Source organism: Hylobates moloch, unplaced genomic scaffold, assembly GCF_009828535.3.
Source record: "Hylobates moloch isolate HMO894 unplaced genomic scaffold, HMol_V3 SCAFFOLD_13, whole genome shotgun sequence".
NCBI lineage: Eukaryota > Metazoa > Chordata > Mammalia > Primates > Hylobatidae > Hylobates > Hylobates moloch.
Window position 1 is genome coordinate 38,820,897 of NW_026652288.1, and position 23,185 is coordinate 38,844,081.

The following is a 23,185-nucleotide window of genomic DNA, read 5'->3' on the forward strand; positions in this document are numbered from 1 at the left end:
GAAGCAACTGTAATTTGAGGTGTATCACTTATGACCCCAACCCTCATTAATACAAGGGTTTTTGATGGGGAAACTCCAGCAGCCTGGCAGGTTTGCAAATGGCATGAAATCCTTATAAATAGGCCGGGTGAGGTGGCTCATTCCTATAATCCCAGCACTTTGCGAGGCCGAGGTGGGAAGATTACTTGAGCCCAGGGGTTCGACACCAGCCTGGGTAACATAGCAAGACCCTATCTCTATAAAAAAATAATAATAATAAAAGAGAAATCCTCATAAATAGACACATCATAGAGTTTGAAAAGCATGGGGCCTGTGAGCCTCAAGTTACTATTTCAAAGAGAAGAGTCCAAAACAGCGTTTTGTCATTTACTCCCTGCATGACTTTGGCCAAATGACCTCTCCCCTCTGAGTCTCAGTTCCCTCTCTGCAAAAATGGGCTCGTAAGCAATCCCTTCCTGGCTGGGCAAGGTGGCTCACACTGTAATACCAGCACTTTGGGAGGCCAAGGCAGGAGAATCGCTTGAGCCTAGGAGGAGTTCAAGACCAGCCTGGGCAACATGGGGAGACCACCTTCTACAAAAAATAAAAAATAAAAAAATTAGCTGGGCACAGTGGCGTACACCTGTGGTTCCAACTACTCAGGAGGCTGAGGTGGGAGGATCACTTAAGCCCAGGAGGTCAAGGCTGCAGTGAGCTATGACTGCGCCACTGCACTCTAGCCTGGGTGACAGAGCAAGACCCTGTCTCAAAAACAACAAACAATCCCTTCCTCAAATGTGGTAGTAATCCTACTAGGCTGGGATAGGGCATAGCGGCTAGCAAGAGCGTGGAAAGAGTTACAAGAATTGTGATGCTCACTTCCTCTCTCCGATTCCCAGTTCCGGGTAGGACTACCCGCTTCCTCCTGCCTCAAGTGCAGCAAGGCTGCCCGGAGCAATTCCAGGGCCAAGATTTGGGCCTATGACCAAACGAGGGGCATTGTGGGAAGAGGTCTCTCTGAATCACGTCTAATTGGTTTTCCATTTCTCCAGATGCATTCAAGGCTTCGCCCACAATGAAAACAGTCAACAGGCCAGGCGCAGTGGCTCAAGCCTGTAATCCCAGCATTTTGGGAGGCCAAGGCGGGCGGATCACGAGGTCAGGAGATCGAGACCATCCTGGCTAACACGGTGAAACTCCATCTCTACTAAAAATACAAAAAATTAGCCGGGCGTGTTGGCGGGCGCCTGTAGTCCCAGCTACTCGGGAGGCTGAGGCAGGAGAATGGCATGAACGCGGGAGGCGGAGCTTGCAGTGAGCCGAGATCGCGCCACTGCACTCCAGCCTGGGTGACAGAGCGAGATTCCGTCTCAAAAAAAAAAAAAAGAAAAGAAAAGAAAACAGTCAACATTAACTCAATAAACATCAGTTATTACCAGCGCTTCGCACAGACAAAGACTCCCTCCTTCACCACACTTCAGTCTGACTCCTGAGTCCTTAAGTAGGCCCAGTTTTAGCAAGAATCCTACAAGCCACCTGCCCCAATATCTGATCAAATTCCTCATCCACCACTCTTTTTTGTTTGTTTTGAGACAGTCTTGCTCTAACGCCCAGGCTGGAGTGCAGGGGTGAGATCTCGGCTCACTGCAACCTCCGCCGCCCGGGTTCAAGTGATCCTCCTGCCTCAGCCTCCCAAGTAGCTGGGATTACAGCCACGCACTACCATGCCTGGCTAATTTTTGTATTTTTAGTAGAGATGGGGTTTCACCATGTTGGCCAGGCTGGTCTCGAACCTCAGGTGATCTGCCCGCCTCAGCCTCCCAAAGTGCTGGGAGTACAGGCATGAGCCACCTCACCCGGCCTGTTTTTTCTTTTTTTGGGATGGAGTCTCACTCTGTTGCACTGGCTGGAGTGCAGTGGCACAATCTCAGCTTATTGCAACCTCCGCCTCCCAGGTTCAAGTGATTCTCCTGCCTCAGCCTCCCGAGTAGCTGGAATTACAGGCGCCTGCCACAGCGCTCGGTTGATTTTTGTATTTTTAGTAGACAGGGTTTCACCATGTTGGTCAGGCTGGTCTCGAACTCCTAACCTCAGGTGATCTGCCCACCTTGGCCCTCCAAAGTGCTGGGATTACAGGCGTAAGCCACTGCGCCTGGCCCTCATCCACCCCCTCTCGATATCTAAGTCTTTGGCCTGTCTTTAGCAAGAATCTTGTCAAGCTGTGTTTAGCAAGAATCCCCCACCCGAATGTCTCTCCTCTTAATATTCTTCCATCCACTGACTCCCTTATTCTATTTGTTAGCCATAAATCTCCAGCTGTTTGCTATATTCACAGTCGAGTTCAGTCTCTCTGGCCTTTGCAATGGTCTCTCCTCTACCACAATAACTTTCCGTTTTTAACAAGTGTTAGCATATTTTTTCTTTTACAACACACACAGCACCCTTCTTCTAAGTAGTGTGGTGTGTTGGCTAGCAGCATGGGACTTTAGAGCCTGATGACCTTGACTAAATCTCCACTCTATGCCATCTTTTCTGTGTGACCTTGGGAAAGTTACCCAACTTCTCTAGGCTTCTGTTTCCATGGCTAAAAATATAGAGCCTATAAAGGTGCCTGCCTCACAAGGCTGTTGTGATGATTGAGTGAGTTAAAGCATGCATTGGCAAGTCCTCTGTCAGGCTATTGCTATTACAGGGAAATGGGGAGTGTTATTATCTCCATTTTAGCAATGAGGGAGGACACCGAGGCCTGGCAATGAGCCGCGGCTGAGCAGGGATGTAGCCAGGCTGTGCCTGACGTGTGTCTGGCTTCCCTCATCTGCCCTGCCAGGAATGACTTCTTAGAAGTCAGGATCTGGGAAGAGGCAGGAGGCGCACACGTGACCCAGGGAAGCTCAGAAGCAGGTCAGGCCGCCCTGGCAGCGTGGGCAGACCGAGGGGAGGTCAGCTAACGAGAAGTCACCCAGCTCTGCTGCCAGGGGACCAAAAGCAAAAGCTGCCCCCTATTGCTGGCCGGGAGGGGGAGTTAGGAGTCTGGGCTAACCCTGCACCAGCCTCCTCTCCTCAACAAATCCCCAACAAAGAAACAAAGAGGAAGTCAGGGAGCTGAGAAGGGGCTGGGGGAGCAGCAGAGCCTGGCAACAAAGAGATTTCCCAAGTCTGGCTTCTCAGAGTTTCCCAAAACTTGGGATCCCTCCACGGTGGGTCCTTTTGACACATCCCTAGCTGGGGCTGCTGAATTGGGAGTCCCAGGTCCAGAGGGAACAGGTGGTGTCCCTATTGGGAGGAAAATCCTGCACTGAGAGTGACACCATATAGGGGAGATGTCAAGATGGGGTGGGGTACCTAGGGACGGGTTTTGTGTCTGGGGTCAGAGTTGCCTGCTGGGGAGTATGGGGCCAGGAGAGGGACGAGGGTCTGGAGCAGAGGCCTAGGTCCAGAGGGCCAGAAGTCCCAGATGGGGGTGCCAGGTCCTTGCTGAGGAATCTCTGTTGGGAGGGAGGTCTTTAGTGAAGACACCCTGAGAGGTCGGGAGATTTAGGGTCCTCGCTAAGGCGCCAGGGTCAGGAGGAGGTTGAGATGGGGTTTCTCCAGGGGGGTTTCCCAGAAGGACATATCTGGAGGGTCAGGAGATATGGCAAGGGTGGCAGGCCCAGACTAGAGATAAAATCAGGGGTCCTGGCATGGTTGAGGTCTGGGTCCAGAGGGGGCAAGGATCTCCCTTGGAGGGTGGCGGGTCCTGGGTCCTTGCTGGAGGTCTCTGAGGACAGTCCTAGGCTTAGAGGAGGCTGGACAGACCCGGGTCACTAGGAGGATTAAGACTGGGGAATGGAGTCCCAGTGCAGTGCTTCGTGCCTGTAATGCCAGCACTTTGGGAGGGCGAGGCGGGCTGATCACCTGAAGTCAGGAGTTTGGGACCAGCCTGGCCAACATGGTGAAACACTGTATCCACTAAAAATACAAAAATTAGCCAGGCATGGTGGTATGTGCCTGTAATCCCAGCTACTCGGCAGGCTGAAGCAGGAGAATAGCTTGAAACCGGGAGGCGGCGGAGGCTGCAGTGATCCGAGATCGTGCCACTGCACTCCAGCCTGGGCGACAGAGTGAGCCCTGCCTCAAAAAAAGAAAAAGAAAAAAGACCAAGGAACGGGGTCCCAGCTGGTCTCTGCAAGGGTACTCTGAGGGGAGCTGAGTGTTTCCTACTTAGGAGGACTTGGGCTCCCAGAGCAGAGCGGATATCATGAGCCTGGGTCCCGGGTCCTCACTGGGGTGTTTTCGGGGGATCCGAAGCCCAGAGGGGATTGGGATAAGGGTATTCTTGAGGGCCCTGGGGTCCCCAGGGGGTAAGGATGAAGTGGGGATCCCGGGACCTCGCCGCCTTGCAGTGCGGCGCTTACGTACCCACGGTGGTGACCAGCGTGCTGGCGAAGAAGAGAGCAGAGGCGAAGTCCCAGGCGGGGTCCGAGGCGTTGGCGGACCCCGAAGCGTTAGCAAGCACGACGCGCCCCAGCCGTCCGGCCGCCAGCACTCGCTCCACGAAGGCGTCCAGGGCGGGAGCAGCCACACACGGGCTGCGCTGAAGCAGCTGCGCCCGCAGCGTCTCCAGCTCGGCTCGGAGCCGGGCTTCGTGCGGCCCCTCCAGCCGCGCCACCAACAGCGCGCCCAGCACCAGGTACGCGGCGTACGCGGCCACGGCGCCCGCCAGGAGCGCACCCCTCCGCATGGCGCCCGCCGGGACCCCGCGAGCCCTGGGTGGCCCCGCTGACGTGGCCCCCGCCTCCGGACCGTCTGGCACCTAGTTTTAGTTCCGGGAGTGCTAGAGGCGCGGCAGCAGATGCCCCAAGAGGAAGAGGAAAAAGGGGAGGTGGGGGGCGGCGACGGAGGAATGCCCCGCCTCCGGGAAACTGAGGCACGCCCAACCGCCAGGTGTTAGTTCAGAGAGGGTGGAGCCCAGTGCTCCAGACCCAGGAGACCAAAGGGATGGAAAGGGTGGAGGTAGTCCTCTCTTCCCCTTATTCCTTCCTTCTCGTCCTCCTGGAAGGCTGGTTCCCTATGTTAGAGGTATGTGAACTTTCCTATCTGCTCGCAGGCCGAGGTGTCGCCCCCCATCGCGCACAGCAGCTAAGGTTGTGCACTGCATTAGGGCGCGCGGCTGACGGAGCAAGGGGCAAACTGAAATCTAATTCCCGCTCCATTCACCAAGTTGTGAGCCTTGGAGTGGGAACAGCAGACACCACAGGGTCAGGTGTCCCCTGTGCCCGTGTGGACAGAGTGGGGATCCTTAGCTACTTACCAAAGCTTTGTTCAATGCCCACTTTGTGCCGACCCCTCGCTGGATGATCCTGGAGACTCAGTAATGATGAGACCGTCCTGCGCCATGCATTCATGAGGCTCCCAGTCTAACTGGGAGACTGACACAAGAGTGACCCACGCCTGTTGTTCCAGCTACTCGGGAGGCTGAGGCAGGAGGATCGATTGAGCCCAGGAATTAGAGGCTGCAATGAGTTATGATCGCACTGCTGCACTCCAGTATGGGTGATAGAGTAGACCCTGCCTCAAAAAAATAAAAAGTAGTAGTCACACAACTGGTAAGGGGTGAACATGAGGCCAGCAGGAAGCCAACAGGCTTGCTTTTTTTTTTTTTTTTTTTTGAGACAAGAGTCTCGCTATGTCTCCCAGGCTGGAGTGCAATGGCACAATCTCGGCTCGCTGCAACCTCTGTCTCCTGGGTTCAAGCAATTCTCCTGCCTCAGCCTCCCAAGTAGCTAGAATTATAGGTGCCTGCCACAACACCCAGCTATTTTTTGTATTTTAAGTAGAGACACAGTTTCGCCATGTTGGCCAGGATGGTCTTGAACTGACCTCAGGTGATCTGCCCGCCTTGGCCTCCCAAAGTGCTGGGATTACAGGCGTGATCCCCCACACCTGTCAGTACTTGCTTGTTTTATTAATTATATATAAAGCTGGGCGCGGTGGCTCATGCTTGTAATCTCAGTGCTTTGGGAGGCCAAGGCAGGTGGATCACCTGAGGTCAGGAGTTCGAGACCAGCCTGGCCAACATGGCGAAACCCCGTCTCTACTAAAAATACAAAAAAATTAGCCAGGTGTGGTGGCACGCACCTGTAATCCCAGCTATCGGGAGGATGAAGCAAGAGAATCGCTTGAACCCAGGAGGCAAAGGTTGCAGTGAGCCGAGATCACATCACTGCACTCCAGCCTGCGCGACAGAGCAAGACTCCATCTCAGAAAACAAACAAACAAACAAAAAAGCAATAAGAAAAAAACATTTACAGAAGAGATGTATCTGGAGCAACCAGAGCAAGAGAGGGCTGAGGATGAGGAGAAAATGGTGCTGAAGCCCAGGGGACAGAGGCTAAATCAGAGGTGAAGAAGAATGCGGGCATTTCACTCACAAAAATGAACTACAGTGGAGCCAGGACTCATCACTGAGAAACCAGGAGCAGCCCTGAAGGTCTCCAAAAAGACAACGTCTCAGAGGAGGAAGGGGAAGCCACAGCGATACGGTCACTTGCTGACATCCTTCCGGATGTGCTATCGCTGCGCAGAAGTAACTTCCACCACTATGTTTTCCTGAGATAAGTCGGGGAGTCTGAGAGGGAGAGAAAGGGGGAGACTGAGGGTCAGAGAGAGGAGAGACTAAGGACGCTAGGTCGGCAGAGCTCTTCACTTGCAGGTGCGCCTGTGTGCTGTGAGTTGCTGGGGGTTGTAGAATGCTTTTGGTGGACAGAGGGAACCAGGTTGCAATGTGAGAACATTTTTATGAATTTCTGGAAAACTGCCTTAAGATCTCTTCCAAGGAGACACCTGGTTCTTCTCACCTAACTTGTTAGCTTTCCTTTTCTCACCCTAAATATTCACTTTAAGGCCGGGCACTGTGGCTCATGTCTGTAATCCTAATGCTTTAGGAGGCTGAAGCAGGAGGATGGCTTGAGCCCAGGAATTCGAGACCAGCCTGGTCAACATAGCAAGATCCTGTTTTGACAAAAAATTTAAAACTTAACTGGGTATGGTGGTGCATGCCTGTGGTCCCAGTTACTGGGGAGGCTGAGGCAGGAGGATCACTTGAGCTCAGGGGGTCCAAGGCAGCCTGGAAAACAGAGCAAGACCCTGTCTCAAAATAAATAAATATTTACTTTCATACCTAAGGGATGTCAAAAATTGTATAAGCCCCTACAACTCCAATTAGCCCCTCAGGAACACAAATGTTTCTCTTTTCCCTGCTCCACAGCCTTTTCTGGCTCTCCAGTGCTCTCAACGACCCAAACGTCTGTAGAGAACTGCATTTCCCATCGACCTTTTCGCTCGATATTTACATTTTAAAAATGTTTTGTAGCGATGGAGATCTCGCTGTTGCCCAGGCTGGTCTCGAACTCCTGGGCTCAAGCGATCCTCAGCCTTCCAAAGTGCTGAGATTACAGGCGTAAGCCACTGCGCCTGGCTAAATTTAAAAAAAAAAAAAAATTGTAAGGATGGGGCGGGACGAGGTCACTATGTTGCTCAGGCTAGTCTGGAACCCCTGGGCTGAAGCAATCCTCCCGCCTCGGCCTCCCAAAGTGCTGGAGTTAGGGGCGTGAGCCCCGGCAAGGGGCAGACACTCATTTTCTATCGTGGCAGACACCGCCTCCTCCTGGGATTGTGCCCCGCCCCGCCCTCCTGCCACTCAGGCCCTGACTCGCTTTACAACAGGAGCCCAGTAGCCCAGTCTCCGCCTCTTACGTAAGGCAACCGCCCACTCGTCCAGGCCTCCGTGGGGGGGCGTGGCCTTCCCTCAATCCTGACGTCCATTGGCTGTCTCTTCACCGGCGGGGCGTGGGTACGGGAGCCGGGCGGGCACGTTCCGAACCGCGGCTTAGGTGGCGACAGCTAAGGATGCACCCGGCAGGCTTGGCGGCGGCGGCGGCGGCGGGGACGCCCCGGCTGCGTAAGTGGCGTACGTGGCCGGCGGAGGAGATCGGGCGGGCGGGCGGGGGCGTGGCGGGGCGGCCGCGTCGGTTGCCGAGGTCACGGCAGGTCAGAGGTCACGAGATCAAGGATCTGGAACCCCGAGGTGTGCACAGCGCTGGGATGCCAGGTTCGGGTAGGAGGCGCCTTGGGGGGCGATTCTTTAGGAAATTCCTTTAGAAGAAAACAACTTGGGACAGGATAGCGTGCGATATGCAGAGAAATGCAACCTTCATTCATTTGCAGTTAGCGATCCGCCCTACCCTGCCCCCCACCCTTCCGTGGCTCCCCAGTACCGCCTGCTGTCGCCCACACCCTTAGGACAGGTTCGTGGCCCCCGTGAGCGCAGAGGGCCATGCCTACTGCTCATTTAAGAAGCGAACCTGTATTGTGCTGTTGGCCCCCTTTTCCTGTCCCTTCATCTCCGTGAGTGTGCTGTGTGTTTCATTTATTCATTCAACCTAACTTGTCTCAACTCCCATGTGTCAGACCCTGTGCTGGGATGGAGATGTTGTGGGAGCCCTGAGGAGGCACGTGACCCAGCCTAGGGATGTCAGTGAAGCTTCCTGGAAGAGGATACTTCTTTTTCTTTTTTTTTTGAGACCTAGTTTTGTTCTTGTTGCCAAGGCTGGAGTCCAATGGCGCGATCTCAGGTCACCGCAACCTCCGCCTGCCGGGTTCAAGCGATTTTCCTGCCTGAGCCTCGCAAGTAGCTGGGATTACAGGCGCAGGCCACCACGCCCGGCCAATTTTGTATTTTTAGTATAGACGGGGTTTCTCCATGTTGGTCAAGCTGGTCTCGAACTCCCGACCTCAGGTGATCTGCCCGCCTAGGCCTCCCAAAGTGCTGGGATTACAGGCATGAGCCACCGTGCCCGGCATGGAAGAGGATAATTCTGATCATGAAAAGTTACCCAGGGGAAGGAGATTTGTGGTGAGAGGGCAGGCTGGGCGTGCTGGCTTACACCTATAATCCCAGCACTTTGGGAGGTCGAGGTGGGCGAATCACTTGGGGCCAGGAGTTGGAGACCAGCTTGGGTAACATGGCAAAATCCTATCTCTAATAAAAGTACAAAAAATCAGCCGGGTGTGGCAGCGAGCGCCTGTAATCCTGGCTACTTGGGAGGCTGAGGCTTGAGAATCACTTGAACCCAGGAGGCGGAGGTTGCACTGAGGTGAGATTGTGCCAGCCTGGGCAACAGAGCAAGACTTCGCCTCAAAAAAAAAAAAAAAAGAGAGAGAGAGTGATCCACCTGCCTTGGCCTCCCAAAGTGCTGGGATTACAGGCATGAGTCACGGTGCCCAGCCAACCAGCCTGGCCAACATGGTGAAACCCCATCTCTACTAAAAATACAAAAAAATTAGGTTGGGCGTGGTGGCTCACACCTATAATCCCAGGATTTTAGGAGGCCAAGGTGGACGGATCATGAGGTCAGGAGTTGCAGACCAGCCTGGCCAATATGATGAGACCCTGTCTCTACTAAAAATACAAAATTTAGCCGGGCGTGGTGGTGTGCGCCTGTAGTCCCAGCTACTCGGGAGGCTGAGGCAGAAGAACTGCTTGAACCTGGGAGGCGGAGGGTGCAGTGAGCTGAGATTTCACCATTGCACTCCAGCCTGGGTGACAGAATGAGACTCCATCTCAAAAAAAAAAAAAAAATTAGCTGGGTGAGGTGGCGCGCACCTGTAATTCCAGCTACTCGGGCGGCTGAGGCAGGAGAATCATGTGAACCCAGGAGGTGGAGGTTGCAGTGAGCCAAGATTGCGCCATTGCACTCCAGCCTAGGCAACAAGCGAAACAACGCCTCAAGAAAAGAAAAAAAAAAGAGAGAGAAGGAAAGGCATTGGAGGCCTGTGCCAAGTGAACAAGTAGACAAATGAATATATATTCAGAAATTATTATGAGCGCTCAGAAGAGAAAAAGAAAGCACCGCATGTTATGAGAAGGAACCAGGCGAGGTTAGTGCGTTACAGTGAGGAGTGAGGAAGGTCTCTGCAAAGGCAGGGGCCTCTGTGCGATATTGGGAGGTGCTGATGGAGGGAGGTTGTTCCAGGATGAAAGCTCTGCATATTCAAAAGCCAGTGGGGGCAAGGAGTTTGGCAGGCCATGTGGCTGGCTGGTGCATGGGATCCCCAGGAGAGGTTGCAAACCATGGTGGTTGGCAGGACTGGGTCATGCAGGGCCTGGCAGGCCTTTGGGTTTTTTTCAGAGCACAGTGAATAGTGATCTTAGGCAGAGGTTGACATGGTCTCATTTGCATTTAAAAAGATCACTCTGGGCCAAGTCAGGTGGCTCACGCCTGTAATCCCAGCACTTTGGGAGGCCGAGGCAGGCGGATCATGAGGTCAGGAGATCAAGACCATCCTGGCTAACATGGTGAAACCCCGTCTCTACTAAAAATACAAAAAAATTAGCCGGGCGTGGTGGTGGGCGTCTGTAGTCCCAGCTACCTGGGAGGCTGAGGCAGAATGGCGTGAACCCGGGAGGCAGAGCTTGCAGTAAGCTGAGATCACGCCACTGCACTCCAGCCTGGGTGACAGTGAGACTCCGTCTCAAAAAAAAAAAAGATCACTCTGCGTCAGGCACTGGCGGCTCATGCCTGTAATCCCAGCACTTTGGGAGGCCGAGGAGGGCAGATCACTTGAGCTCAGGAGTTCAAGACCAGCCTGCCCAAAATGGTGAAACCCCGTCTCTACTAAAAATACAAAAATTACCTGGGCTTGGTGGCATGCGCCTGTAATCCCAGCTACACAGGAGGCTGAGGCAGGAGAATTGCTTGAACCCAGGAGGTGGAGGTTGCAGTGAGCCGAGATCGCACCATCGTACCATCGCACTCCAGCCTGGGCGACAAGAGCGAGAATCTGTCTAAAAAAAAAAAAAGAAGAAGTAGGGGAAAGAAAGGGGAAGTGGGGCTTGCGGAGAGGCTGGGGCCAGTGCTGCTTGCCTTGGAATTGAGGAGACCTGGGTGTGTCTTCAGGCTTCAAATAATTGAGAGGAAGAGTTCCAGGCTAGTAGCTGATCAGGAGTGACATGGATGGACTGCTTTCTGTGGGGCCAAGGAGTTTATGAGTGTCACAACAGCTTTGCAAGGTGGGACAGTTAACTCCATTGTGTAGACGAGAACATCCAGGTGCAGAGAAAGTCATGACGTGGATAATTCGATTCCTCTCCCCATTCCCACTGTCATCTGATCACCCATTCCCTGTGCCTGCAATAGTGCCTGGCACATAGTAGGATCTCAGCAGATATTTGCAGGGTAGCATTGGTTATTGATTAGGAGCAAAGGCCCTGTAGGCATAGTGCTGGGTTCAAATGCCATCCTCCCCATTTTCTCCATCTCAGTACAGAGCGCTCCCACTTGCCCCATTACTCAAACCAGGACCTATACAGAGTGTTGGCTCTTCCCACTTTTTTTTTTTTTTTTTTTAAGAGGGCCTCGCTGTGTCACCCAGGCTGGAGTGTAGTGGCGCGATCTTGGCTCACTGCAGCCTTGACATCCCAGGTTCAAGCAGTCCTCTCACCTCAGCCTTCTGAAGAGCTGGGACTACAGGTGCGTGCCACCATGCCCTGCTATTTTATATTTTGTAGAGATGGGGTTTCACTATGTTGGCCAGGCTGGTCTTGAACTGAGTTCAAGTGATCTGCCTGTCTTGGCCTCCCAAAGTGCTGGGATTATAGGTGTGAGCCACCATGCCCAGCCTCTTCCCACTTTTTTTTTTTTTTGAGTCTCGCTCTGTAGCCCAGGCTGGAGTGCAGTGGCCCAATCTTGGCTCACTGCAACCTCCGCCTCCCGGATCCCGGTTTAAGCAATTCTCCTGCCTCAGCCTCCGGAGAAGCTGGGATTACAGGTACACACCACCATGCCCACCTCATTTCTGTATGTTTAGTAGAGACGGGCTTTCGCCGTGTTGGCCAGGCTGGTCTTGAACTCCTGACCTGGTGATTCGCCCGCTTTGGCCTCCCAAAGTGCTGGGATTACAGGCATGAGCCACTGCGCCCGGCCTCTTCCCACTTCTTAACACACCTCCTCTGAGCACGCCTCAGCAAGTCCTGTCCTTCCTAGCTCTGAAACTGATCCAGAAATAACCCATTCCCCTTTTATACCCCTCGTCCTGTCTGCTGTGGTCTCCCACCTGGACCGCCCCAGCAGCCTCCTCTCTCGCTTCCCTGCCCACCCCTCATCTGTTCCCCACATGAGGCCATAGGGACCTTTTAAAAACTTTTGAAACCTGGTTCTCATACTATGACTTTGGGCAAGGGCCTGAGTCTCTTTAGGACTTGCTTTTCTCATATGTAAAATGGGGATGATGATAGCATTGGCAATTGGCAGAAACAGGGTGGTTGTGAAGATGAAATGAGTTCATCCACAGGATTATTGTAATATTTATCAGGCACAGCAGGGCTGGGCTCCTGCTCTGCCATTCACTCAGTTTGGCCCTTTGCACAAGGCATTTTAGCTGTCTGGGCCTTGGTTTCCACACCTGTAAATTGGGAGTGGTCGTTTATTCTCTCTCTCTCTCTTTTTTTTTTTTTTTTTTGGAGACAGGGTCTCACTGTGTTGCCCAGGCTGGAGTGCAGTGGTGCAGTCTCAGCTCACTGCAACCTTTGTCTCCCAGGCTTAAGCGATCCTCCCACCTTGGCCTCCCGAGTAGCTGGGACCACAGGCGTGAGCCACCACGCCTAGCTAATCTTTCTATATTTTGTAGAGGTGGGGTTTCGCCATGTTGCTCAGGCTACCTTTATTCATTGATCAGGTTTTTATCAAGCGCCTACTCTAACCTTGTGCAAGGGGCTGGGGACTCAGCTGTGAACGAGATCAAGATCCCCACCTTGGGGGACTCATAGTAGAGTGGGGGAGACAGTGAACAAAATAAGACAGCCAGCATGTCAGCTAGTGCTGAGTTCTATGGATATCAGTGAAGCAGGGCAGGGGGTGGGGAGTGCCACCAAGGGAGGTACGGTTGTAGACAGGATGGCTGGGGAAGGCCTCACTGAGCAAAGCCCTTGAGGAGGAGAGGAGGGAGCCCTGAGGATGTTGGGGGAAGAGCGTTCCAAGCAGAGGCACAGCTGGTGCAGCGGCCTTGAGGCAGGCACCTTCCTGGTGCATTCAGTGAGCATTGGGAGGCGCAGGTGGCTGGAGCCAAGTCATTGAGGGGGAGCATGGGAGATATGGACAGCGGCCTTGTGTGAAAGGCTTAGTACAGGATTTTGTGCCCAATAGCCCCCACTCCCTCTCGAACATAGTAGCTTTTGAGATAATCATCATCATTGATATCTAAATGGACGGATCATAAGTGGATGGGTGGGTGGGTGAATGGATGGTTAGATGGATGGATGATGATGGATGGGTGGATGAATAGGTGGGCGGATGGATGGATGGATGGGTGGATAGATGAATGAGTTGGTGGATGGATAGATAGCTTGGTGAGTGGATGCATGGATGGATGGATGGATGGATGGATGGATGGATGGATGGATGGATGGAAAGATAAATGAATCAGTGGATGGATAGTTGGCTAGATAGGTGGGTGGGTGGGTGGATGGATAGATGGATGGATGGATGGATGGATGGGTGGGCAGGTGGATGCGTCAGTAGTGGATGGATGGATAGATGGATGGGTGGGTGGGCAGGTGGATGCGTCAGTAGATGGATAGTTTGGCTAGATGGGTGGTGGATAGATGGTTGGATAGGTGGATGGATAGATGGATGGATGGGTGGATGGATGAATGGATGGATTGATGGGTGGGTGGGTGGATGGATAGATGGATGGGTGGGTAGATGGATGAATGGATGGATTGATGGGTGGGAGAGTGGATGGATGGATGGATGGGTGGATGGATGAATGGATGGATGGTTGGATGGACAGATGGATGCACAGGTGGGTGAGTGGGTAGATGGATGGGTGGGTAGATGAATGGATGCATAGATGAATGTATCAGTGGATGGATAGTTGGCTAGATGGGTGGGTTGGTGGATGAATGGCAGAGCCTGCACATGCCAGTCCATCTGACATCAAAGCCAGTGTCTCTAATGGTGACACCACCCTCCTCTGCAGCAGGAGGCAGAGCTGCGGGATGAATGAGGCTCGCCAGGTCTCCCTTACCTATCCTGGGTCCCCAGTGCCTTCCCACCCTCTTCCCTTGCAGCCTCAAAGCGGAGGATCCCTGTGTCCCAGCCGGGCATGGCCGACCCCCACCAGCTTTTCGATGACACAAGTTCAGCCCAGAGCCGGGGCTATGGGGCCCAGCGGGCACCTGGTGGCCTAGGCTATCCTGCAGCCTCTCCCACGCCCCAGGCAGCCTTCCTGGCTGACCCGGTGTCCAACATGGCCATGGCCTATGGGAGCAGCCTGGCCGCACAGGGCAAGGAGCTGGTGGATAAGAACGTGAGTGGCCGGGGCTGGCGGGAGTGGGGGGATGCACGGGGCCACAGGGCTTCAGACTTGAGCTCTGCCTCCCCAGATCGACCGCTTCATCCCCATCACCAAGCTCAAGTATTACTTTGCTGTGGACACAATGTATGTGGGCAGAAAGCTGGGCCTGCTGTTCTTCCCCTACCTACACCAGGTCAGCACCCCCAGGGGAATGTGGGCTCAGGGGTGGGGGCACGTGCATGGTGGAGCCGGGAGATTCGCCTCGAGGGAGGAAGGCCTGTAGCAGGGTGGGAGGGGCCTGGCTCTGAGGGTCCTGCCCGTCTCCCCATCCCCGCAGGACTGGGAGGTGCAGTACCAACAGGACACCCCGGTGGCCCCCCGCTTTGACGTCAATGCCCCGGACCTCTACATTCCAGGTTTCACCCTCCGCCTACCCCACACCCTCCTCTTCCGGGCCTGTATGGGGCGGGTGTGTGGGTGCCTGGAGGCCCAGGGCAGTTCTTCCTCTGGTGACCAGGGTCTGTGTGTCTGCCTCCCACAGCGATGGCTTTCATCACCTACGTTTTGGTGGCTGGTCTTGCGCTGGGGACCCAGGATAGGTAAGGGAGGCCTGGGGCAGGCCGAATAGGGTGGGGTTTGGGAGGCCCATGGTTGGTCAGGAAGGTCTCAGTTCCCCTTTCAGGACAGCCCCACTTTGCTCCCAGTTGGCCCAAGATACAGCCCTCAGGGTCACCATCAGCATCACCCTCGCCTCTTCCCTCTCCTTCCTACCCATGTGCATTGCGTCACCACCCCCTGTGCTGGGTGACCCTTCTCCATCCACCCTTCCTCTTGGCCTCTACTACCAGACCCATCATCATCCTCGCTGTGTCCTCACCAGCTCCCCACTGCACCCCTACTCCAGCAGCAGCCAGGATGGTCTTTTCTGAGGTGCGGGCCTGGCTCACCCTGCCCCGCCCTGCTATCTATGGCTCCCAATCAAGCCCCAGCTCCTCAGCCTGGCGCTGCCCCTCCCGCTGCATGCTCCAGTCCATTCCTTTCCTCGGGAGGGCTGGCGCTGTCTCCTGGGGCCTTGTCACATCAACTCCCCTCTGCCCGGGAGCGTGTTCCCCTCCACTACTGCTGAGTACCTGCGCATTCCCGCTGGCTCCATTCTAGTATCACCTCCTCTGGGAAGCCTTCCTGCCCCCCAGGCTAGGTCAGGCCCCTCCTCTTGCTTACATTGCCCTGTTCTTTTCCTTTGTGGCACTGAACACATCTGTCATTAACTAACTGGTGAGGCCCTGGGGATGTGGCGGAGACCAGCTCCTTCCTGCAGGCCTCAGCTCGGTATCCCCTCTCTTGGGAAGCCCTCTCTGACACCTGCCTCCTGACTGTCAGCACAGCGCCCTGTGACTCCAGCCCTGCCCGCTCTGGGTGTCACTGTCTAGGGATGGGTGTGCCATCCTCTCTGGATGGGATTTCCGTGGGAATAGGATAGCGCGCAGATCCATCTTGGTCACTGCCCGGTGTCCAGCCCTACCCAACACAGAGCTGTCCCCAGACGGGTGCTGGGGGTGGGGGGTCTGACCCAGCCGACCAAGTGGTGGGGCTTTATGCCTGCAGGTTCTCCCCAGACCTCCTGGGGCTGCAAGCGAGCTCAGCCCTGGCCTGGCTTACCCTAGAGGTGCTGGCCATCCTGCTCAGCCTCTATCTGGTCACTGTCAACACCGACCTCACCACCATCGACCTGGTGGCCTTCTTGGGCTACAAATATGTCGGGTGAGTACCCCCGCCCTTCATGCCAGCACCAGCCCTTGGGCCTTGTCCTCACACAGCCGCCTCTCCCTCCCCCAGGATGATTGGTGGGGTCCTCATGGGCCTACTCTTCGGGAAGATTGGCTACTACCTGGTGCTGGGCTGGTGCTGTGTGGCCATCTTTGTGTTCATGGTGAGCTGGGGCTCGGGGCTGGTGAGGCTGAGGGCACAGGTGCCCCGGAGGCATCCAAGCAGAGGATGTCTGGTATGGGGTTCAGACCAGAGACACATTGCTGAACTGAGGAGCCCTGGAGTGGCTGCCTGGCCTGGGGGGGTCAGGAGGGCTTCCTGGAAGAGGGAGTATCCTGAGCCCTGGAAGAGGAGACGCCAGCCAGGCTGCTAGAGACTGGGGATCCCCAGCACACAGGCTCCAGGCTGGACTCTCATCCTCATTCCACTCTCCTTACATGGGGGCCTTCCTGCCAGAATTTCCCTGGAAGGAGATTGTCTAGAGCCCTTCCCGGTGGAGTCAGGCGTGCTGGTGAAGAGCACTTGGGTCTGCAGGCTGGGTGGACCCCAAGCTTAGTTGGATCCTGGGCAAATCACTTCCTTTCTTTAAACTCACTTTCCCCTTTTGCCGGGCGCAGTGGCTCATGCCTGTAATCCCAGCACTTTGGGAGGCCGAGGCAGGCGGATCACACGGTCAGGAGATCGAGACCATCCTGGCTAACACGGTGAAACCCCGTCTCTACTAAAAATACAAAAAATTAGCTAGGCATGGTGGTGTGTGCCTGTAGTCCCAGCTACTCAGGAGGCTGAGGCAGGAGAATCACTTGAACCCAGGAGGTGGAGGTTGCAGTGAGCCGATATCGCGCACCTGCGCTCCAGCCTGGGTGACACAGCAAGACTCCGTCTCAAAAAATAAAAATAAAAATAAAAAATAAACTCAGTTTCCCCTTTTGTAAAATAGGATGATGATACTTGCACCTCAAGGTGCTGGGAGGATTCACTGTGGGCATGTGAGAAGCAGAGGGCAGACCGTGGTGGCTGGTGGGCCAGGGCAGAGCCTCAGATAAACTTTGACTTAGGTCTCATCATTTAAAAGTTTAGGCCAAGCACGTGACTCACATCTGTGATCCCAGCACTTTGGCAGGCTGAGGCAGGAGGATCACCAGAGGCCAGGAGCTTGATACCAGCCTGGACAACATAGCAAGACCCCATCTCTAAAAAAATATAAAAATTAGCCAGGCATAGCAGTGTGCACCTGTAGTCCCAGCTACTTGGGAGGCTGAGGTGGGAGGATCACTTGAGTCTGGGAGGTTGAGGCTGCAGTGAGCTGAGATCACGCCACTGCAGTCAAGCCTGGCGGACAGGGTGAGACCCTGACCTTTTTTTTTTTTCTTTTTCTTTTTGTGAGACAGAGTCTCGCTCTGTCACGAGGCTGGAGTGCAGTGGTGGGATCTTGGCTCACTGCAACCTCCGCCTCCTGGGTTCAGGAGCAATTCTCCTGCCTCAGCCTCCTGAGTAGCGGGGATTACAGGCACGCACTACCACGCCCAGCTGATTTTTGTATTTTTAGTAGAGACGGGGTTTCACCGTGTTGGCCAGGATGGTCTCGATCTCCTGACCTCGTGATCCGCCCGCCTTGGCCTCCCAAAGTGCTGGGATTACAGGCGTGAGCCAACGCGCCAGGCCAGAGACCCTGTCCTTTAATAAAAATAAAGATAGCATTTCTGGCATGTCTTTAGAAATTGCCATGTCGCCAGCATAAGGGGGGACAGCAGCCTGGGCCACGTCTCCCACCCCCTCAGGCCGGGTGTCCACCGGGAAGTCCCCCTTCACCCGCTCCCGGACCTTGCCTGGCATTTGAGTGTGGAACCTTCTTATATTTTGCCCACAGGGCCTGGGGAGAAGCAAATCCTCACCACGTTAGGAGGTTTGGGGAAACTGTGGCCCCGGGAGCAGAAACCTGAGGCTGCAGAGGGCCAGGGACTAGTCCCCCGGCTGCCTGGGGCTTCTAGGCAGAGGCTGGAAGTATGTCCAGACTCACTCTGGCCCAGAAGGCTCAAGGGTAAACCCGTTGGTTCCTTTCTCCCTTTCCCACCCAGATCCGGACCCTGCGGCTGAAGATCTTGGCAGAGGCAGCAGCTGAGGGGGTCCCGGTGCGTGGGGCCCGGAACCAGCTGCGCATGTACCTGACCATGGCGGTGGCGGCGGCACAGCCTCTGCTCATGTACTGGCTCACCTTCCACCTGGTGCGGTGAGCGCGCCCGCTGAACCTCCCGCTGCTGCTGCTGCTGCTGCTGGGGGCCACTGTGGCCGCCGGACTCATCTCCTGCCTGCAGGCCCCAGGGTCCACCCTGTCTGGCCACAGGCACCGCCTCCACCCCATGTCCCGCCCAGCCCCGCCCCCATCCCAAGGTGCTGAATGATCTCCAGCTGCACAGGCCACCGCCCCAGGGCGTGGCCACTGTTACAGAAACAATAAACCCTGATGGGCATGGCGTGGGCAGCCTCTCCTTGGCCGCGCGCACGAACGGGCGGGCCCAGTCCTGGGCAGGGGGCAGGGAGCTGGGGACGGGCCAAAGCAGGCACCGCGCTGACCAGTCGCAGAAGGCAGAGAGGAAGGTTTAATGAGCCCTGTCCAGGGCCCTTCAGTGGGAAGCCTCCTTCTTCTTGCCCTTCTCCTTCTTGCCCTTCTCCTTCTTCTTCACTTTGGGCTTCTTGGCCTTGCCCGGGGTGCTCCCGTGCTGCTTGGAGCCAGCAGCGTGGGGCTGTGGGGCCGAGGGCAGGGATGGGAGAGAAGAGATGGTTCTGGGCTGGAAGCGAGACAGGGGGACCGCTCCGCGCACCCTCCCCGACAGCCCCAGCGCTGGGACGCCTCTCTGGGGTACAGGGCACGTGCTTGGGGACGCTGGCGAGAGCCCCTTACCTTCACATCCGTGTCCGAGTCGCTGGAGCTGCTGCTGGAGTCGGAAGAGCTGTGGTGTCCTTGCTGGATGGAGGTGCGGCAGTGAGGCGGTGCCCCTTATCCAGCCCCCGAAGTTGGAAGCCCAAGGCAGGACCCTGGGGTCAGGGGCAACCCCACCGTTCCCGCCCCTCCACAGCCGGTGATGAGGCGACTTACCTTTGGACCCGGACCTGCCCCTGCCTCCGACCGGCCCTGAACTTTGTGGGGACTGAGCTTGGGGTCTCCCCCGTGGCCCACCCCCACACCGGGCTTCTGGGAGGTGGGCTCCAGGGCTGTGGAGAGAAGTTGGGTGGTTGGTGCAGGCAGCTTCTGGGCTTGGGTCCGGCCCCCCGCACCTCCAATCCACACTCCCCAGGAACTCACCTGCTCCGAGGTCGAACTCCATAGCGTGAGAGAAGATGTGTCCCAAGGCCAAGGGCGCCTGGGCCCTGCAGAGGAGCCGAGCAGGGGGAGGAGCGCTGAGACCTGCCCGTTGGAGGACTGCTGAGACGCCCCACCCAACCTCTGTCCTGGTCCTCAGCCCTGACTCACTGCCCGGCACCACCCAGCATTTCCTCTGTGAAAAGTGGGGGGAGACGGACAGGTGACTGCCTCCGCCAGCCTTGGTGCCTGAGGGGAGGCCGACTGAGGGGGGCTCTGTGGATGGCATTCAGGGAGCTACAGGTTTCCCCCAAAAGCTCAGATGCTGGTTCTTGAAGAGGGAGGTGCTGCCCCTGCCTTCCTGCATACCGCGACAATACAGCCTCCTCCGCGGCGCTTTAACACGCAGGGCGCTGCTGCCAGGGGCGTCCCGTGTTCTAACTCGCTCCCACAGCCCCTCCGGCTTGGTGAGCAGCGTCCGGGGGGTGAAGGGCATAGACTTGGAGCCAGCCTGCTGCACTAGATGCCAGCCGAGTCACTTAGCAGCAGGGTGACCTCAGCAAAGTTGCTTTACCTCTGTGCCTCAGTTTCCTCATCTGTAAATAACAGCTACCCATGGGATTGATGTGAGAGTCAGATGAGTTAATTTCCTAGAATGGTGTCTGGCATGAAGTACTGATAATGTGTTGGTTTTTTAAAAAATAAAAGGTAGGTGTTTTGGGCCAGTCGTGGTGGCTCACGCCTGTAATCCCAGCACTTTGGGAGGCCGAGGCAAGTAGATCACCTGAGGTCAGGAGTTCAAGACCAGCCTGGCCAACATGGTGAAACCCCGTCTGTACTAAAAATACAAAAATTAGCTGGGCGTGGTGGCACATGCCTGTAATCCCAGCTGCTCCGGAGGCTGAGGCACGAGAATCACTTGAACCTGGGAGGCAGAGGTTTCAGTGAGCCAAGATCGCACCACTGCACTCCAGCCTGGGCGACACAGTGAGACTCTGTCTCAACAAAGAAAAAAATATATAGATATAAAAGATAAGTGTCAGGCCAGGCATGGTGGCTCACGCGCAGCACTTTGGGAGGCCAAGGCAGGTGGATCACCTGAGGTCAGGAGTTGGAGACCAGCCTGGCCAACATGGTGAAACCCTGTCTCTACTAAAAATACAAAATTTAGCCAGGCATGGTGGCAGGTGCCTGTAGTCCCAGCTACTTGGGAGGCTGAGCCAGGATAATCACTTGAACCCGAGCGGAAGAGGTTGCAGTGAGCCGAGATTGCGCCATTGCACTCTAGCCTGGGTGATAGAGCGAGGCTCCGTCTCAAACAAACAAACAAACAAACAAACAAAAGACAAGTGTCTTAATCAGTGTGGGCTGCTGTAACAGATATAGAGAGGGTGGCTTCAACAGGAAACACAGTTCTCACGGTCCTGGAGGCTGGAAGTCTGAGATGGGGGTGTTGGTAGATCCGGTGTCAGGAGCGCCGCTTCCTGGCTCGTTGACAGCCACCTTCTCTCTGCCTCCCCGCATGGCCCAGAGCAAGATCATTTCATATTGTGTCCCTTTCTATAAGGGCACAAATCCCATTAATAAGGGCTCCACCGGCATCACCTGATGACCTCCCAGAGGTCCTACCTCCAAATACCATCACTCGGCTTCAGCACAGGAGTTTGGGGAAGACACAAACATTCAACCCCTACTGTTCCAACCCCTACTTCACAGATGAGAAAACTGAGGAAGTAGGTAAGAAGACGAGGGGCAAACATATAGCATGGGCCAGGTGCAGTGGTTCATGCCTGTAATCCTAGCACTTTGGGAGGGAAGCAAGGCAGGAGGATCACTTGAGCCCAAGAGTTTGAGATCAGCCTGGGCAACATACTGAGACCATCTCTACATAAAATTAAAACTTAGCCAGGCATGGTGGCTCTCGCCTGTAGTTCCAGCTACTTGAGAGGCTGAGGCAGGAGGATCACTTGAGCCTGGGAAGTCCAGGCTGCAGTAAGCTGTGACTGAGCCACTGCACTCCAGCCTGGGTGACAGAGCAAGACCTTGTCTCAAAACACACATACGGGCCGAGCACAGTGGCTCACACCTGTAATTCCCAGCATTTTGGGAGGCTGAGGCGGGAGGGTCACTTGAGGTCAGGAGTTCAAGACCAGCCTGGCCAACATGGTGAAAAATACAAAAATTCACTGATCACGGTGGCACGTGCCTGTAATCCCAGCTACTCGGGAGATTGAGGGTTGAGAATTACTTGAACCCAGGAGGCAGAGGTTGCAGTGAGCTGAGATTGTGCCACTGCGCTCCAGCCTGCGTGACAGAGCGAGACACCATCATACACACACACACACACACACACACACACACACGTAGTCTAGTTCTAGTCTGTTCATGCTATATATGTAGTTCAAACCCAGGCAGTGTAGCTTGATTCCAAGGCTTGGCCTGGCCCCTCTGTCTCACCCTCTCGGGAGCTCTCAGAGGAATAAGCAACCAGCTGGGCCCAGCTTTCCCTCCCCTGGGCTGGGTTCAGGTCGGGCTAGGGTAGAAACTGGAGCCTGAGTCATCTGCTCCTACCTCTGTGAGGCGAGAGGTCTTTGGCATCCCTCTCCAGCCCAGCCCTGCCCCCAGCAACTGGGCTGCCTGCACCTGCAGGGAGTGGGCATCTAGGAGCAGGTGGCTGAGGCCTGGGCATGGTAATGAGCATGCAGCTCATGCCCTTGTACACTCAGGTGTCTGCTCACATGTCCATTCCTCAGAGGCGCCTGGCTCGGCTGCCAGCAACTCAGCGACATTGCTCCATCCCCTTTCCCCGGCTTGACGTCCAGCATAGCCTGTGCCTGCCACCATCTGCAGTTACCTTTCTTCACATTCACTTATTCAGCATGTATTTATTGAGCACCTACTATGTCTCCAGCACACTTCAAGACCTGGGGATGGCCAGGCATAGTGGCTCATGCCTGTAATCCCGGCACTTTGGGAGGCCGAGGTGGGTGGATGGCTTGAGCTCAGGAGTTTGAGACCAGCCTGGGCAACATGGCAAAACCCTGTCTCTATTTAAAAAAAAAAAGAAAAAAAATTGTTAAAGGAGGAGCTGAAAATAAATAAATACAAATTAATTTTTTTAAAAAGTGGCCAGGTGCAGTGGCTCACGCCTGTAATCCCAGCACTTTGGGAGGCTAAGGCAGGCGGATCACCTGAGGTTAGGAGTTCGAGACCAGCCTGGCCAACATGGTCAAACCCCGTCTCTACTAAAAAAAAATACAAAAATTAGCCGGGCATGGTGGCGTGCGCCTCTAATCCCAGCTACTTGGTGTGGGGAAAAGAAGGAGAGATCAGATTGGCACTGTGTCTGTGTAGAAAGAAGTAGACATAGGAGACTCCATTTTGTTCTGTACTAAGAAAAATTCTTCTGCCTTGAGATGCTGTTAATCTATAACCTTACCCCCAACCCTGTGCTCTCTGAAACATGTGCTGTGTCAACTCAGGGTTAAATGGATTAAGGGCTGTGCAAGATGTGCTTTGTTAAACAGATGCTTGAAGGCAGCATGCTCCTTAAGAGTCATCACCACTCCCTAATCTCAAGTACCCAGGGACACAAACACTGCGGAAGGCCGCAGGGACCTCTGCCTAGGAAAGCCAGGTATTGTCCAAGGTTTCTCCCCATGTGATAGTCTGAAATATGGCCTCGTGGGAAGGGAAAGACCTGACCGTCCCCCAGCCCGACACCCATAAAGGATCTGTGCTGAGGAGGATTAGTATAAGAGGAAGGAACGCCTCTTTGCAGTTGAGACAAGAGGAAGGCATCTG

At 55.0% G+C, this 23,185-nt stretch overlaps 3 protein-coding genes and 1 long non-coding RNA gene across 13 annotated transcripts in view; 1 reads left to right on the forward strand and 3 right to left on the reverse strand.

Annotated features, from left to right (window-relative positions):
* Positions 1-5,587, reverse strand: part of KCNK6 (potassium two pore domain channel subfamily K member 6) — a 19,720-nt gene extending 14,133 nt beyond the window's left edge. For 2 of the 4 annotated variants that reach the window (XR_009209474.1, XM_032173045.2), the window contains exon 1: positions 4,378-4,946. Coding sequence is in view for 3 of the 4 variants with exons in the window: in XM_032173045.2 (XP_032028936.1) it covers positions 4,378-4,699 (322 nt within the window). In the remaining variant the exon portion in view is untranslated. Of the gene's footprint in view, positions 1-4,377; positions 4,947-5,269 lie in introns of those variants that run through there. The other 2 variants (XM_058426952.1, XM_058426953.1) reach the window with 2 other exon arrangements.
* Positions 5,588-6,051: 464 nt separating this feature from the next.
* On the reverse strand, positions 6,052-11,005 carry LOC131381019 (uncharacterized). Its single transcript, XR_009209428.1, has 5 exons — positions 10,654-11,005; positions 7,714-8,128; positions 7,311-7,435; positions 6,999-7,084; positions 6,052-6,586 (listed from the first exon to the last, which is right to left on the reverse strand). It is a non-coding gene; the product is annotated as an uncharacterized LOC131381019 (long non-coding RNA).
* Positions 7,816-18,616, forward strand: YIF1B (Yip1 interacting factor homolog B, membrane trafficking protein). 7 transcript variants are annotated; one of them, XM_032173047.2, is made up of 8 exons: positions 7,816-7,918; positions 14,087-14,325; positions 14,402-14,506; positions 14,651-14,729; positions 14,855-14,912; positions 15,919-16,074; positions 16,150-16,243; positions 18,159-18,616. In XM_032173047.2, exons 1-8 carry the CDS (start codon positions 7,867-7,869, stop codon positions 18,312-18,314), a joined length of 939 nt encoding a protein of 312 aa, XP_032028938.1. In that variant the 5' UTR covers positions 7,816-7,866; the 3' UTR covers positions 18,315-18,616. The 7 variants fall into 7 exon arrangements, with proteins under 7 accessions (XP_032028938.1, XP_032028937.1, XP_032028940.1 ...); XM_032173046.2 differs by having other exon boundaries at positions 7,837-7,927; XM_032173049.2 differs by lacking the exon at positions 7,816-7,918 and adding an exon at positions 7,966-8,068.
* Positions 18,617-18,704: 88 nt separating this feature from the next.
* On the reverse strand, positions 18,705-19,437 carry CUNH19orf33 (chromosome unknown C19orf33 homolog). Its single transcript, XM_032173054.2, has 4 exons — positions 19,385-19,437; positions 19,178-19,293; positions 18,983-19,045; positions 18,705-18,824 (listed from the first exon to the last, which is right to left on the reverse strand). Exons 1-4 carry the CDS (start codon positions 19,404-19,406, stop codon positions 18,705-18,707), a joined length of 321 nt encoding a protein of 106 aa, XP_032028945.1. The 5' UTR covers positions 19,407-19,437.
* Positions 19,438-23,185: the final 3,748 nt, after the last annotated feature.